At 46.4% G+C, this 17,257-nt stretch overlaps 1 protein-coding gene across 3 annotated transcripts; it reads right to left on the reverse strand.

The window, feature by feature from the left end:
• Positions 1–364: 364 nt before the first annotated feature.
• Positions 365–16,611, reverse strand: Det1 (DET1 partner of COP1 E3 ubiquitin ligase). 3 transcript variants are annotated; one of them, NM_001399383.1, is made up of 5 exons: positions 16,453–16,578; positions 12,545–13,637; positions 9,413–9,600; positions 3,809–4,000; positions 365–1,003 (listed from the first exon to the last, which is right to left on the reverse strand). In NM_001399383.1, the coding sequence occupies exons 2-5, from the start codon at positions 13,625–13,627 to the stop codon at positions 814–816; spliced, it is 1,653 nt and encodes a 550-aa protein (NP_001386312.1). In that variant the 5' UTR covers positions 13,628–13,637; positions 16,453–16,578; the 3' UTR covers positions 365–813. The 3 variants fall into 3 exon arrangements, with proteins under 3 accessions (NP_001386312.1, NP_001032271.1, XP_038968966.1); XM_039113038.2 differs by lacking the exon at positions 365–1,003 and adding an exon at positions 8,735–8,800 and having other exon boundaries at positions 3,863–4,000; positions 16,453–16,611; NM_001037194.2 differs by lacking the exon at positions 365–1,003 and having other exon boundaries at positions 3,592–4,000.
• Between the last annotated feature and the right edge of the window lie 646 nt (positions 16,612–17,257).

Consider the following 17,257-nt stretch of genomic DNA (forward strand, 5'->3'; position numbering starts at 1 on the left):
TCTGTTTAAGGACACCTGGAGCCTTCCAGCTTCTGCTACTCAAAGGACAGTACGTGCTACACAGTGTTTGTTTCTGCCAAGACTCACAGGGCTGCATGCTCTCCCGACAGCATGACACAGGCAGCAGATGTGAGCATGCTTCCACATGAGGCTGTGTGATTACTCCTACCTCTCCGGTGCTAACAATTACCAGCAGAAAGCCCAGGGGAAGGAGACAAATGACTGCCTTTGACAAGGGCACTAGCCACTTAGCACACCCGGGAACAGCTGCTGCATCCAGGCCCTTTCCTTTCTCTCTCAGTCCCCCTCTCCCCGAGTATGGAGAAAGCACTGGTGTGAGGGAAACATCAAGCAAGAGACGGTGTCCTAAGAAAATACCAAGGCTTTATTTTCTCTTATAAAGATAGCCCTGCGTGTTGAGGGGATGGAAAGGCGTACATAATTCTCAGGAGTAAACATGATTTACCTGCTGAAGGCTTCACACCGTAATGCTCAAGAGTGATATCAAGGGGAAAGGTGTATGTAAGTGCTTCTATCTCCACAGACAGAAGATGCGAAGTAAACAAAATAGAATGGATTTAACACCAGGTGTTCCCACGGGGAAAAGACGACTTTAAAGCTCATCAGTTGGGTAGAAGACAACAGAGTCCCACCAGGCTGCACCCCCACCCTCTCCTCAGGCTCTGGAGTAGGTGAGGCATGCCAGTGTGGAATGCCGACGAGAGCAGGCGGCTAGCAGCTTTTGCTTTAACGTCCACTGAGCGAAGCAGGGGCGGAGTCCTGGACGGCGTGATCATGATCGTAACGGGGTGACTAGGTGCAGCAGTGTCGCATGTGGAAGTTGACAACGTACTCTGCGTTAGTCCTCTGCACAGAAATGGCAAATGGCTCAAAGGGGTGAAAGGTGAAGGCCACGAGGCGTCGCACCGTGTGGTTGATGGGGCGGCCCAGCAAGCCTGCCTGGATCTCAAACTTCAGCAAGCCAGAGTCCCGGGCATAGAACCTAAGCAGAAAAGGGACACGGTGTTGCTATCACTGCCATCTTGAAATCTGGACGGCAGGGGATGCAGACAGGATAGTTCATCGGATAAATGAAACTGCCTCTTGCAGCAAGCCCAGCTTAGCAGAAGCTCAAAGCCATTTATTTATCTCATCAGCTCGGCTTAGAGGCAGTGACTGTAAAGTGAACTGCTGACCTTAGGCACCGGTCACTTCTCACAATAGGCCTGAATCAGACTCCAAATTACGACCTCCTACTTCTAGAAGCTCCTGTCTAAAGACTGTCTAAGCTGACATTAGAAATGAAATGCTAACAGCATACCTAAACTTCATGTGTGCCTTTAAAGCTCTGAAAAAAAGAAGCAAAACAAAAAAGTAGAATTTATCTTGTAATATATTTAATTTAATCCAGTATATCCAAAATATCGCACAGCTTTGCTTCACTAATCTTTGAGATCTGAGCTGCACACCTACAGTCTCAGCTTGGCATCATCTCAGTGCCCAGCAGCCAGCAGTGGCTAGCAGCAACTAAACAACAGGACCGTTCTGGGCTAGTCTTGAAGATTCTCAGTTTTAAGAACAAATTCTTGCACCAGGTATAGTGTGCATGCCTGTACCTTAGCACTCTGGAGGCAGAGACAGGAGGATCAGGAGCTCAAGGCCAGCCTTGGCTATACAGCAAGTCTGAGGCTTGCCTGGGCTCCATGAGTGTGTCTCAGTAAATAAAATACTAAAAAATGAAATGCATTCTCTCTGAGGTTGTCGTTTTCCACATACAGAAATCAAATGGCACGCTAGGCTGCTGCTCACAGCAGGGCACTCAGGTATAGATGGTGATGAGTGGGTGGGCTTGGGATTCTCCATCTGACATGATGAAGCAAAAGGTGTTTCTGAATGACTTGTGGTTTGGGAAACTAGAGATAAGGAATGGGCTGGAGGAGAATTACTAAAAAGCTCTTATTACCCTCTCTGGAAAGCAGAGAAACATCTAAAGATACTCACACTTTTTATTATTTATTATTTTGCAGAGCTAAGGCTCAAATTCAGGGCCTTGCACATACCAGGGAAATATGCAACCCCTGAGCTCAATGATGCTCATGCTTTTTGATAAAACAATCCCATCTCCAAGAATTCATATCCTCAGAACTTCTTTAAGTGACTAACAATGGCACTATCAGAGTTGCTGTAATATAAAAATGCATAAGGGACGGGCAGGAGGCTGGATAACTGTGGTCATCACTCAGTGTGGAACAGTACCACACGAAGACTGTGTAACCCAGTGGAAGACAGCCCTACAGTTAAAGCAGTCAACAAACTATGATGCCTCCTGTGATTAACGCTACAAACCAAAACGTGCATGAACACACTTACTGGCGAACCAGAATGGCACAGACAGCGACAATGCCTGGCAGCACCACCTCCTCAGATGTCTTCAATGTCTTTCTAGTTCTCATTTTAAGTAAAAACACAAAGGGCTTACAGGAGAAGCCCCTTCCGTCATGGCTATGGCATTTCAAGCCTGTTACTTGGGCTCTTCTTTTCAAACCAGAAAAGCAGGAAATTTTGTCAGCACAGACAAAAATGTATCTGTTTGGCTGTATCAAATGAGGCCCACTATGTGATTATATGCATAAAAAGCTCATTAACCTACTCACATAGTTCCCAACACACATGGGATTAACAATTTAAAGTGAGTTGTCTGTGCCTCTAAATCTAACTATCAATTTGTAGGAAGCAGAATTCACAGAGGAACACTGTAAATACTACTCCCAGCATGCAATGGACAGAGCCCAGGTGTGGGAAGGACTACAGGATGAATGAGTTGGTGATGAGCACTGATTTCACTGTAAGAAAAATAAAGAGGGAAGTAAACCTAAGGTCTAAGGCTAGCAGTCACGTGCCCATGGGCCTTGCCTAGCGCATGAGTCAAAGCAACTATGTGAATGACATTCTCAAGCAACACGGGGAAAACTGATGAGATGGTTGGTGACATTAACAAATGTTTGCTTGTTCTGAGGGAGGGTCTCATCCGAGGCTGGCCTCAAACCTGCCTTAAGAACCCAGCAGCAGAGCTGAAAGGCTAGATGCTCAATGGTTATGGGTACGTGTTGCTCTAGCAGAGAACCTGGGTTCAATTCCCAGCACCCACGTGCTAGCATGACACCCTCTTCTGACCTCTGTGGGCACCAGGTACATATGCAAGCAAAACATTCATACTCCTAAGATAATCCTAAACAAACAAAAAAAGGTTCCAGCAGTAAAAAGTTATCTCTGCTTTTTCTACTAAGTAACATGGATAAAATAACTTGAGTAAGATATACTAGATACAAAATCTGTGATGGAATGCCATTAGGATATTAAAAATGAAAATTACACCTCCTTTTCTTGGATGCTTTCGCTTTTCTGTTTGTTTGTTGTTTTCAATACAGGGTTTCTTGGCCCTGGTTGTCCTGGAACTCACTCTGTAGAGCTGGCTGGTTTCAGACTCAAGAGACAGACAGAGATCTACCTGTTGCTGCCTCCCAAGTGCTGGGATTAAAGGTGTGTACCACCATGCTGGGCTTCCTTGGATACTTTTAAAAGCAGACAGCATTTATCTGAATAAAAGCTTTATTCTCGGGGCTAACTTCTGAGAATAATGCCTAAGGGATCCAAGCTCTCAGCACACAACAGAGACAGCCCGCTCTTTCCATCTGGCAGAAGCACAGGAGAGAGAATCAGTCACTGACTCATTCTGTAGCAGAGGAGAGAGGGGGAGCACGGTTCCCCTCACTTGAAGCAGTTTGTAGTTGTGGTGGTGATAAAGTACCTGATCGGGTGATCTCCACAAGTCTTGGGTCGCTCCATGACTGACACCCACTTGTCATCGTAGCTGAAGAGAGACAAATCCAGGTAGGGGCTTCCACTGTAAGACTGGGCACTGATGGGGAGCTGGCCTAGCAGTCGGCGCACAGCTTCAGTGTGCCCTCCATACTTGGCATTTATAATTGTGTCTTTGAACCTAAAACAAAGCACCAGTAAGGAAGGCCTTCTCAGCAGCTGCCTCAGTTTAAAACTCACATATATGTCGAAACTCCAGAGACGGCTCCCCAGGTGAAAGTGCTTGCCACACAAGCCCGAAAATGTAGCCTAAGTTCAGTCACCAGCTCCCACAGTGGAAGGAGATAACGGACTCCCAAAGGTGGTCCTGACATCCTACGTGTATCATGGCACATGCATGCACACTTCCATACACACTCTACAATACAGTAATTTTATTAAAAAAAAATTAAAACCCTAACTTTCCCTCGAGCTCTTGTGAACTAGGAGTTTTGTCAGCTATATCCTCCTATTCAGTGCATCTCTGGAACCACCCTGACCTGAAAAGAAAAAGGTTCCTTAGCAACCCTTTCAGAAATAACCAGAAGCCCCCAAAACCAGTTTATATAGCTACTTTAGACATTTAATCACAACTGTCATTTGAGAGCCCAGATCCACGTGGGTATAACTCACCCTTCCCGAGTGCCTCTCTACCAACCCTTGTTCTTACGTCTGCTCACAATGCTTTTAGTAACTTTCAATGCTGTCACAACCTGAGACTCTTTTCTGTAACCATGCCATGGATCTGCAGTGAAGGTCCCCAGAGGATAAGGAAACTCCTCAGGCTACTTACAGGTGACACCATGGAGCTGTTTTTCTGCCCCTGCCACCACTGACGGTGACACGACAGGAGCTGGCTCATGGCTGTGATCGATGAGCACAAAGCCTCTAGGACATTTAAGTGGTTCCTATTCTTCAGCAACACCCACTGAGTCTCCAGTCCCCCAGAGCCCCACCGCCTGAAATATAAAGAAGCCATCTCTCTGGAGTCTGCAGCTCTTAGTTCTTAGTCTTAGCTGGTTCATTCTGTCCAACTAACATCTTCTAACTCCGGGTGACTCCAAACTTCTCAGTAAAGACCCTTCTAATGGCATGACCTAGCCTGACTTTCCTCTCAGCCTCTACCCTGCATTCCAACAGCCTCAACTTCACCCTGAAAGGACGATACCCCCAAGTGACCATCTCATGTTCCAGACATCCTCTCCTATCTCTCCAACATTTTCCCTCCATCTCACACACCCATTACATCCGCTGTCTTCTTTAGGCATCTTAGAAGTCAGTCAGTCATGAACCAGCTCTGCCAACTGCATGCTCAACAACCTTCAACCCTGCCCTACAGCAGGGCTCTAGTGCAGTTCAGCTCTCCTGACTCTACGCCTGTGCGGCTGGGGAAGTGAACAGTAATGCTCACTCTGACCTCATGGCCGCACAGCCACATAGGCTCTCAATGTGGGAGGATACTCTTCTGAACTTCCACAGTCCAGTCTGCCTCCCACTCTCTTCCATAGCTACTCATCTTTTCCTAGTTCGTCACTGACAAACACAGGAAAGCGCAAGAGGACCTTTTAAAGTCCCCACAGAGCATCTGCTCCTGCATGGCACTCCAATCTCTCTATTTGGGTGGCAGATCTCATCCCCTCCCACCCACTAGGCAGGATCCTCTCCAGGATCAGTCCCATCAACACACAAACATGCCATTATTACTTCTCAGTTTAAAACAAAAAAATAAAATTATCTGGTTTAGTGACATGGGTCTGTAATCTCTGCTATTTGGGACACTGAGAATCTTCAGGACTGAAAATTCAAGAACAAGACTAGACAAGCCTGGGCAATTTGGTGAAACCTCCTTAAAATAAAAGTATAAAAAGATGGCTGGGGATATAGCTCGGCAACACAGCACTTGCCAAACATACCAGAGGCCCCCAGGGTCAGTCCTCAGTGGAGGGGGAGGGGGAGGAAGGAAGGGGGGGGGGAGAGAGAGAGAGAGAGAGAGAGAGAGAGAGAGAGAACACCCCACTATCATCCAACACTCCTCTGTACTACCTGAAGTTGTAGGACAGCCAGTCATTTGTGTCTCTGCACCTATCTCTGACTTCTGTTCCTTGCTCACTCCAATCCAGCCACCATTAGTGTCCTTCAAAGACCTCAGTGGCTTTGGGCTTGCTATTGCTTCTGCTGATGTCATCTGTCTTTTTGATTAACTCTGGGTTAGTTCCTGGTCTCCTTCAATAGCTCTGCTTAGGTATCATTGACACCCCTACCACAACAGCAGTGGTGATACACTCAGACCCACCAGATGCCACCCCAGCTCCGCCTTTTCCTGTAACAGTTCCTTCCTGGATCCTTCACTTTCCCATACCCTTCAGGTCTGACCTGTGACCTGCGACCCTGTAGCTTCCGGTACAGCACCTTCAGAACTCTGACTCTCCCTGTTGCCCAAAACCCATTTCTTCTTCTTTTTTTTTTTTTTTTCTTTTTTCTTTTTTTTCGGAGCTGGGGACCAAACCCAGGGCCTTGCGCTTGCTAGGCAAGCGCTCTACCACTGAGCTAAATCCCCAGCCCCCCAAAACCCATTTCTTGTGGTCTACTGATGACATGTTTTCCAAAGGTTTCCTCAGAAAGACACATAGAAGGTGATTTTATTGTTTTGTCTCACAGATGTGAAAATATCTGTGTTCTATTCTATTAGAATATAGGATTCTAAATGAGAATCATCCTTTTCACCAGGCACAGTAATCTGTAGTTCCAGCATTCGGGAACCCAAGGCAGAAGAACTAAGTTCAAGACCAGCCTGGACTCTCAGAGAGGAAGAGGGAGGGAGAGGGAGAGACGGGGGGTGGGGGGGACGGGAGTGTGTGTGTGTGTGTGTGTGTGTGTGTGTGTGTGTGTGTGTGTGTGTGTCAGTCACTGTTGGGTGACTCTACAGGTGGAGACAGGTTTGAACCTGAGTCGTGTGACTGCCAGACAAGTACTGAATGTACTAAACTACATTCCCAAGCCTTGAAATCATCCTTTTCACAAAATTGTGAAGGCAAGTTCTTCACATCTTAAGTGCTTAGCATTGTCACTGACCAATCTGATGCCATTCTAGTAAGAGTTTTGCATGTGACATGTAAGTCCTTGCTCCAAGTGTTTGTAATTTACCTTTAGCTCCAGTGTTTCAATGCCTCCAGTGGGCCCTTCCTCACTGACTATACTAAGTACCAGAATACTGGTAACATGGGTGATCTTTCTTGGCAGGGGAAGGGGCATCATTTGTAGCATTTGCCAATTTCTGTGCTGCCTGCTGTGGCCAATTTCATGGCACCACCATGACATCATCAAACACAGTTGGAGAGGATCCATAGCGCTGCACGACGCAGCCCCCACCATCAGATAACATAGTCTCAGAAACATGGATCATGTCAAGGGACTAGCTACAGCTTAGGAATGGCTATGTTTAACAATCCACTGGCCGCATGTTGGTTCCAATAGTCGTGGATGATCTAGCTTTCAGGATTAGGAAGTACTCATATTGTTTCTACCTCTTTGGTCCTCGATTTCTTTCTTAGGAACATCAGGTACAGAACTCAATTTTCCTTTAACTCTTCCTTTCCCATTTCCCTATGCCCTCCCTCACTCCCCCTTTCCCCTTGGAGAGTTCAACCGCTAATCTAACAACTGTAGGTCTCCTAGAGCATTGGCATTAGGACTACCCTTGCTTACATCTCCCGGTGTCGCAGTGGCCACAATTCTGCCTCTTCCTTTCCTAGTCTTTTTTTTTTGGGGGGGGGGGGGTGATGGGGGATGGGGACGGGGATTCTCTTAGGATAAATGAATTTCTTACATGATTCAGGTCTTAGGAGTCCATTGTGTCTGTTTGCACGCTTTGTGCTAACCCATGACCTACATGTTTATTTGCTTTTTTTGCTTTTCTACATAAAGATTACTAGAGAACATTTACCACACAATTTTGCATTAGGAGCCATGTATTCACAAGAAACAAAAAAATAATTTCAATTCCCATGTACATTATATTTTCAGTACAGTAAACTACGACCGTGGAGCTTACAGAATCTACTCAAGATAGTGGCAGCGGGTAAGATGTACAAGGACATTTATAATGTCTCAGTCTTAGGTGGCATGAAAAACATCTAAACTCATTAAGTGAGCTTACAGCTCCTCTCAGCTCTTTGATCATGTGACTGAGGGTGCCCACTGCACTAGCTAGTTTGGAATTGGGAAGCACAACTGAAGCATTTCCTGTGACCTTGTCTGTAGAGAACTGTTTTAACAGATGACAGATGAAGGAGTGCCCAGCCCACTGTGGGCAGACGACCCTGGACTATATCAAAAGCTAGCTAGCTAGGAATGAGCCAGGGACAAGACAGTAAGTAGCATTCCTCTCTGGTTCTCTGTCAAGTTCCTGCCTCCAAGTTCCTGCCTCGAATTTCTGCCCTGACCTTCTTCAGCGGAGGACTGTGACATGGAAATAGAAACTGGATTAAACCCATTCCTCCCGGGCTACTGTTGGTCACGGTATTTATCAAAGCAACAGAAAGCAAACTAGGACACCTACCTTCTATAACTTGCTAATGAAATGGTTAACTTAAAGTTAATTTTGAAAGAAGACTCTTAGGTTCAAGTTCCAACACTGCTATCAAAAAGGGAGGGAAGTGTTCCACACGTGTGCACCAGGAAGACCGGGGAAGGTGAAGCACACAAGACCAGCCTGGGCTACACAGTGAGACACTGCTTTCAACTGAAAAGAAGAGAATGGTGCTACTAAGGCAGAAGACAGGTGTGTCAGAGAGCGGGCAGGGTAAACGAGTGTCAGAGTCCATCTAGCCCACAACCGTCCCTGTGCACAGGCACGGAGCCGCTGTAGTAAGTTTACCTGTTTGCTCATCTTTCCCAGAAGCAGCAATGCTTGCTCTGACTCATCCGCTCAATGTGGTCTGGCCTATTTGGGGACCAAAAACAGATATTTTCCATACCTCATTAAGGTTAGAGCAATTTAGGTATGAAAGCCAAGGAGGCCTTGCCTGACTACCCGGGGCTTTAGCCCAAAGGAGCTGTTCCTTTCGTGCTGATATACTAAGAAGGCTCTTAGATGCCATGGACTTCCTACTTCCAAAACCATCTACAGTTCTGGCTTGTCTTGTTCTTAAGGGCCACCCCCCTATGTCTCCCTAGACTTTTAGAGGGGTTTTCCAATGGAGCAGAGCAAAGTGGATGTGTTCAACACGCCATATTAACCAGAAGTTCTAAAATGATCTCCACCACTCACTCCTCAAATATTTAAGGACTTGACAGTGAACCACTGAGGATAGAACAATAAGCAGACATAGTTTCTGTCTCTCTGCAGCTCACATGTGGTCTAAGAAGGACCCGGAAGATGTACCAACAACCACAGGTCCTCAGAGATGGGAAAACATCAGGATGACAGAGGAGTTGGCTGCAACAGGCAGACCTACCAAGGCCAGATGGGAACACAGTGTCCCGAAGCAAATGGCTACCAGCCTAAGGCCAACCATATGAAGTTAAGCCTGCAGGGCCTGGAGGAACAGCTTACCGGCGCTGAATCTGCCTTGCAAAGTTGTTGCTAGAAGCTGAGCAAGGGAACTGGACTTCACTGTGCAGGGTGGCATTGCGGAAGAGGTCACAGAAGTTCTCAAAGAGCTCCAGAAGTTCATCTGACGTGTTCTCAAAGACGGCAATCACCTCTGTTGTCACCATGTTGTACACCACAAAGAAGGAGGCCTGCAGAAGAAGACAGGCAGCCAATGGGGTGGTCATGCCTAGGTAACTTTCTACTTCACCTGAAACACACGACACCCAACAACCCACTCAGGGACCCCGCCTGGGACTAGATGGGGATGGAGGAACCAGCACTGCTGAGAACCTTGATGCCACAAGGTTTCCCGTGCTACTGCGCCGCTAGGATTACTGAGCTGGCCCGCGTGTATACATAAAAAGGCTTTCAGTCTTTCATTTCAAACTGTACAAATTCAATATTTTTCCTTCCAAGTGTTTATTCGCTACTTGTTCCCCAATCTACCCTAAGATTTTTTTAAAAAAAAAAAAGTTTTTAAAATGCCAGATTTAATTTTCCTTCCTGCTGGGAAAGTGATTTGCAGCCCAGGGCTGCCTGTTGGTAAATGATTTTCTCTTCTATGTGTACAGTTGAAAGTTCAATTTAGGGGCATTTATTTTTCCCTCTTATATTTCTAGCATGCAGAGAGACGCCTTAAGCACATTGTGTGCTAAACCGCCTGGACAAGTTGTATCCACGCAGGGCACTGCGGATGAACAAATGAAAAGTCAGACAGACATTCCCATTTCCTTTCCATAAATGTTCTTTCAGCCAAGAGCTTTTGTAAGGTACATTTGAGATTTCTGCCAATTAGGATGGGGGGGCAGGGACCTGAAAAGCATTCAAATGCCATAGGTGGCAGTCACCATTTTTCCTGAATGGAGGGACCCCTGGGCGACTGGGCCTTTTCCTTGACACCTTGAGTGCTCTGCCTTGCCTAACAGGAAGGAAGCTCTAGGTACCTTGAGGGTTTTTTTGTCACAGTGAACACTACAGTGTGAACTAAATCTGCAAGCTTCCAGCAGGAGTCTAAGATGTCCGGGACTCACGGATTCGCATTTCACCTTCCTTTGATTGAGTTTTAATCTGTTACCCATCTCTGCAGCCATTTGGCCCACCTGTCTCGTAGTAATTAGTCCTCCCCAGAGCTCCTCTTACATGACTTTGCAGTCACCTGGAAATTAAATTTGGCTGCAAATTAAAGTGGCTGGAGACAACCTGAGAACAATACCCATAATATTACCGAGGCTTTGTCTATGGATGTAGTTCTTACTCATTAACCTTATTGGAACTTATCAAATGAAACTGGAAGGGGAGACAAGAGGACAACTGGAGCGTGGAGACTGGTTTCGAGTTTCCAACTCCAGCAGCATGCCCAGTTATAGCTGACTGCAACTACCAGGAAAAAATAGGTCACCTTTTAGCAAAAGAAAAAAAAAGGATAATCTCAGCACTGTGATAACAGACAACTTATTCCTTCCAAAATAGAAAGGTAATTATAGCTGAAACCTAAATAAAAGAGTGACTCATGTCCCATCTATAGACCAGGACACCACTTTGATCATATCAGGGTTTTAACAGGATCTTTCATAATTATGCGAATATAAAATTTCACAAACATTTACCAGCTTTCCCTCTACGGCAGACTGGGAAATTAAGGACAGGAGGGGAGAGAAGTCAAGGCCTCTACCACCTATCTTCCATGACGCAGAAGATGAACTAGATGTTCACCTGTGGTGGCTCAGCAACACCACCCATCATTAACAAGGAAGAAAGAGATTTTTAAAAATATACTCGAGAAAAAAAGAAAAAAAAAAAAAAAAAAAAAACTCCTTGAAAGGGGTTGGGGATTTAGCTCAGTGGTAGAGCGCTTGCCTAGCAAGCGCAAGGCCTTGGGTTCGGTCCCCAGCTCCGAAAAAAAAAAAAAGAAAAAAAAATATATACTCGAGTCTGATCACTTTCCCCTTTTTAGAATACATAAGCTGTGATTATTTTTGGGGGGGTTGCTGTTGGAAGATATTTTACCACAGGTTTGGTAATGTATGTTTCTTATGCATATGTGGTACATGTGTGTATGTGTATGTTGTGTGTGTACTTTATGTGCCAAACCTGGCTGGCACATGGTCTTCCAGCACTGTCTGTCGCAGTCATTAAGTCACTAAGGTAAGTGTCTTTCCCCTGAAGCCACGGCTTGCTGGTGAGTCAGCTCACTCTTGGGATTGTCTCCTTCTCCTGCACTCTGGAATTACAGAAGGCCACCACACCCATCTGGCATTTACAATGGTTCTGGGAATCCAAACTCCCCTCATGCTTGCAAGAAAGATGCCTAAACCACTCGGTCAACCCCCAACACTGTCTAGAATCCCTTAAAGGCAGAGTCAGCTGACTTCCTAGATTACTATCTGCCTCACTGCTGTTTCTAAAGCAGGAGGATTGACTGGGGGCAAGCAAGGTACAGAAAGGTGGGCCTCTTACTCAGACCACACTTAGTGCAGAGCTTTCAAAGATTCCCAGAAGGTATCTGAACTCAGCTCGGGTCTGTCTGTCTGTCCCTCTTGTCACCACTTATCCTCCTTTAACTTTTTAAGTCAAGGTCTCATAACACAGTCAGGTCTGGAACTCACTGCCCTCAAATCCAAGCTCTCTTTGCCTCCAGTCCCACTGCTGGGATTGTCGGCATTATGGAAGTATGCCTACCATCATACCTAGAGTCCTCAGTGCCAGGGACTCTGAGCCTCATATCCTGAATAAGCTCTCTACCACCCGTCCCTGAGGACTTCCATTTTTGCATGGAGGGCTCATTCTTGCTGCCAGAACCTTTTTGGTTCAATAATCAGTCTTACAAAGTTTAGGAAGGATTATAAATGTGTGGTCCAAACCCCGGCCTTACAGCATTTGGGCTCCTGTATGACAGGTACTGAGAATGTCCTGAGGAATGACTGAGATCATAACCACATGGCAGTGGCTTGACGCTGACCCTCCTCCATTGGCCAATTTCAATATGTGATGCCAGACAAAAAGGAACTGACTTTAAATCTGAACCCAAGCATAGCAAAAACCGGCACCATTTCTGATACACACGGGGCACAGGCAGGAGACCTCATCCCGTACCTGAGATGGGTCTGTGACCCGCAGCGTCACTACGTCCTCGCTGGTGTACTTGATGAACAGGTGGTTCTCATCCAGAAGCTGCATCTTCCACATGCGCAGCTGCCGCAGCTGGTCAAAGTACTGGAAGAAACGTCTCTTCGCCATGGCGCTACCGTCTTGCTCTGCCCTGCGCCAGAGGTAAACCAGCAACCGGTGCTTCAAGGAGTTGATGAAAGGGTCCCTGAAAGGGTTGGCCATGCCTGTCTGGCTGTCCCGCTGCACCTCGGGGAAAACGGCAGACACAGTGAGCAGGTCATCCTCGTAGCAGAAGCGGCCAATGGTCCGAACGTCAATAAACGTGCCTTCAGGAGTCACCTGGAAGACATGAATGGTCTGCTGCTGCACAGACAATATGGCCAGGATGTTCTTGTATAGGTACAGCCCTTGATTGTGTGACAGGACCACCTTGTCACACTTGAATGTGCGTGTGTCACACAAACGGCCAGTGTGAAGGTCGATGATGTGGAGGGAATAGTCTTCGAGAGGGGACCGTGGGTTAGGGGTCACCGACTCACTGTTCCGATAGACCTCATAGAAAGGAGGGTGAGGTTCGTCTGGAAGGTAGGCAGCGGAGCCCACGATGACACAGCGGCAGTCGTCCGTGAAGAGGCTACACTCCCGGTTCAAGTGCTCGCCATTGGCCGCTACATTGGTAATGTGCAGCAGGACAAAAAAACGTTCAAAGAGCCGGCCTCGGATGCTGACCGACCTCTGGTCATTACCATTGGACAAGATCTCCCCTTCATATCCCTGCAAGAGGTCCTCTGCTGCCTGACAGCCCTGGTACTCGTAGATTTCAAGAGATGTCTGGTCAGACGAAAAAGCAATAAAGTAGCGCCCGTCAGGCGAGAATTTACGCAAGAAACAAGGAGGCTTTTCAACGTTGACAACCGTGAAGTTGGGGAAGACATTCTGGTGGAAGACTCGGACCTGATGCCAGTGGGTCCCTGCCCTGCCTGAACTGATGCGCCGGCGCTCTAAGCGGTGGATGACGTTTTGATTTTGGATTCTTCGAGGTTTAATCGTGGAAACATGATGATCCATTATAACATCTCTGCGTGAAAGACAAAAAAAAAAAAAAAGGAGCAGAACTCAAGAAAACGGAACAAAACATACTAACGCATCTAAATGAACCTGAGATCTTCCAGGACAACGGTGACCCAGATTTCTCTCGAGATTACAGTTGCACAGTGATGCTGGCATTTTAAATTTTAAGGTTCAAAAGGAAGGATATAAGACACAGGGAATACCTTCCAAGTATAAAGAGGAATTTCAAAGAAGAAGCCAGCGAGTACATCAAAAGTGAACAGCACAAAAATCCCATTCCCAAGATATAGGGGCACACAGTAAAAGACCCTACCATCACCACTCAGGAGGCTGGGGTGGGCAGGGATTATCATTTCAAGTTCAAGGTCAGACTAGAATGCAGGTTGAACCCTTGTCTTTATTTCTGAGCAGGCTTTGAACTTGTCATGCAGCCATTGATGACTTTCAACTTGGATCCTCCTGCCCCAACTCTCCGGTGTTGAATTACAGAGTTTTACACCCACACTGATAGGGTGCAGGAAATTGAAGTTCAGGCCTTGTGTATGCTAGCCAAAGAGTCAACTTTGTTACTTTCCTCAAATTTCTGGTTTTGTTTTTTAAAAAAGTTAACATTGAACGTGCACATATACACTGACTGGGCTGTTATGTTAAAGCCATCTGTAAATTCGAGCAATCTCTACCGGAATCCCAATGGCATTTTTTGGAAAACCTAAAATTACATGCTAAAAGCAGTATGAAGTCTCAAAGCGTAAAAAATGACTGAGATAATATCGACAATAACACAGTAACAATAACAGGTAGAGCTTATACGTCCTGATTTCAGAACCTATTACAATGCCACAGTAAAAATAAATAAAATAATAATAATAAAAACCCAACCTATAACACTTGCACAACAGGCCAATGGAAAAGAATATAATCTCAAAATAAACCTTCACTTGCCACGATCAATCTTGTCAACATGCTTGGATTAGAAACCTCTAGGAGATAGGTGAAGCATGCTTCTGGGTGCCTATACATCAGTGCCAGAGACAAGTAGGTGATGAGGGCTTTTTTCAGCTATCTAGCCAAAGGGTCACATACACGAACAAACACCATTTGGTATTCCATAAGGCCAGAACCAACAGCAGGCAGGGGGATCTCTGTGAATTTGAGGCCGGCCTAGTCTACATAGTGAGCTCCAGGACAGTCAGAGCTACACAGTTGGATCATGTCTCAACACCCCCACCCCCCTTTCTTACCCCCCTCCTCCCAAGAAAGGGAAAAGGGCAACCTACAGGATGAATAGAACTATTTGCTGGCCAAATATCTGATTAGGAGTTAATACTTAACACATGTAAAGAACTTTTAGAACTCAACAAATAGCCACAAACCCAGATAAAGTACAAATGGCCAACAAAGAAGGTATGCATACCGGGGCTGGGGATTTAGCTCAGTGGTAGAGCGCTTACCTAGGAAGCGCAAGGCCCTGGGTTCGGTCCCCAGCTCCCGAAAAAAAAGAACCAAAAAAAAAAAAAAAAGAAGGTATGCATACCAAGAATCATCAGTGAGAGAGGAAAAAAAACAAAAGCCTTGAGGTGGGGGGAGGGAGAGAGTAGTGTCCTGGCAAAGGCTATCATAACAAACAGCCTGGGTTAGATTCCCCAGGACCACAAAACAAAACCCTCACAACATATAGGAAGGGTATTGTTTTGCAATCCTTTTGTTTCAAGCCTAACCTTGTACAAGCTACATCCACTGGATAAAGATCTAAAAGGCATGCAGAACCAGACCTGAGGGAGTCAGGGCTCTAAACTACTACTACCTCTGGTTGTTTTTTGGAAAGAACCTTTCCCTAGAACACTCACTCATTTGCATATTGCCTATAGCCACTTTAGCCCTAGGAAAAAAAGAGCTCAGTGACTGTGACAGGTCACACACTGAACTATATACTATCTGGTCTTTTGTAGAAACTAAATTCTTCACCTTTGAGAACTATCTCCAATATCAGCTCCATCATCCTGTCTCTGAAGGCTGTCCTTCACTTCGTGAGACATGTATCCCAACACACTAGCCACTCCTTTGCAACTCTCTGTATTTTACTAATGTGTGTATTTATGGTGATCGCTCTGGGTCAACTATACATTTGTCTTCCGTACGCCCATCACAGTGCTTGACTCATAGTCAGCTTCCTTCTTAAACAGTGGGCCTACCTCAAGCCATATTCTTGGCCAACCCAGGTAAACACAGGGGAACTTTCATTTTCCGAGATACATTTCCTGGTCCATGCCTTAACTTCTCTCGTTGCAACTTTAGTGTCAAGTTTTGGGAAGTCTTTTTGACCGCCCTACCTAAAGGACTCGTCTTTTTCTAGCTCTTTCTATAATAATCTGTCACGACTTTTATTCACACGTTCGCTTGCACGGTTGTGTTTAATGTTTGAGTCTTCTCGTTGAACAGTACTCTCTCTAATGAAAGTAACCAGTTCCACTCCAGTCACCGAGGTATACTCATCTAGCCCCGGGGCTGGCACGTGGTGGACACTTTGGTGCGGTCTGAAACGAAAGAAAGCCTGGCTAAACCGGGTCACTCGGTGTGTGAAAGCAAGTTTTATTCCTCGTTAGAGCAAGTGCACATGTCCCCTTATTCTTGGCGACTGCTTCCAAAACAAGAAAAGGATGCCAAGAGGCAGACACACAAGCCCATGGGTCGCTCCCGGAAAGAAAAGCCCAGGGCGGGGTCTCCCGGGGCAAAGCCTGGCGCCCGGGCTCCTGAGACCCGGGCATCATGCGGGGAGGAGCCCTCCGCAGAGTTCTCACGGGCCGAAAAGGGCAAGTCCTCACCTGTCGAGTCCTGGCTCATGGGGCCAGGGCAAGGGTCGCCCTAGCCTGCTCGGTGCACACCTCCCCCGGCCCCGCCCCCGCCATGCCTCGGGACCCCGGCGTCGGCAGCCACCAGCCCCTGCTTCCGCCCGCTACCGGAAGTGCTGCGCAGCGAGAAGGGAAGTTCGGAAGACGAGACGCCATCCAGCTGAGGAGCGGCCCAGCGCACCCTGGCGTCCGGAGGAGGGATCGTGGCCGTAGAGGCTGGATAAACCCTGGGCCTAGTGATCTAAAGCACATTCATAACTATTATGAATAGGAATTAAGTTTTCACCTGCTTCTTGCGTGGTGGTGGAAGATGGATTATACATGCACCATACCACTGAGTTCTCCTTGCTATTGGTTGCACATGGGAATACAATAACAGCTTCTGTACTAAATGAATCCAATAACATTTACTGGCCTTTCACTGACACATTACTTCATTCACTTTTTTTTTCTTACAAGCTATTTCTTTCTTGTGAGCCTGTGCCTTTTCCTAGGCTGTCTAACCTAATTGTCCCACAGCGCGCACGATTATGTTTGGGTATATGTTTTATTTTTGATGTTTTGGCAGGAAAACAATCCCAAAATGCCTTCTCTTAAGGCTTCTGGGTAGCCGCCGCCGCTGTTTCTTCACCCATCACTGTCTAATATCTGTTTCTGTTACTGTGTATTGCTTTGTTGTATCTCTCTTCCCTTTGGTAGACTATAAACTAAGAATAGGGATTTTGTCTTATTTTCTGTTCTAGCTCCCCCCCCCCCGCCCCATCCCATAGCAAGGTTT

This window comes from Rattus norvegicus, chromosome 1 (assembly GCF_036323735.1).
Source record: "Rattus norvegicus strain BN/NHsdMcwi chromosome 1, GRCr8, whole genome shotgun sequence".
Classification (NCBI taxonomy): Eukaryota; Metazoa; Chordata; class Mammalia; order Rodentia; family Muridae; genus Rattus; species Rattus norvegicus.

Coding starts and splice junctions, on each gene's coding strand:
- Det1 (NM_001399383.1), bottom strand. CDS start 13,627: ATGGATCATCATGTTTCCACGATTAAACCTCGAAGAATCCAAAATCAA. Junction 9,601..12,544: donor GGGTCACAGACCCATCTCAG/GTACGGGATGAG, acceptor CTTCTTCTGCAG/GCCTCCTTCTTTGTGGTGTA. Junction 4,001..9,412: donor GCAAGGCAGATTCAGCGCCG/GTAAGCTGTTCC, acceptor GCTTTGTTTTAG/GTTCAAAGACACAATTATAA.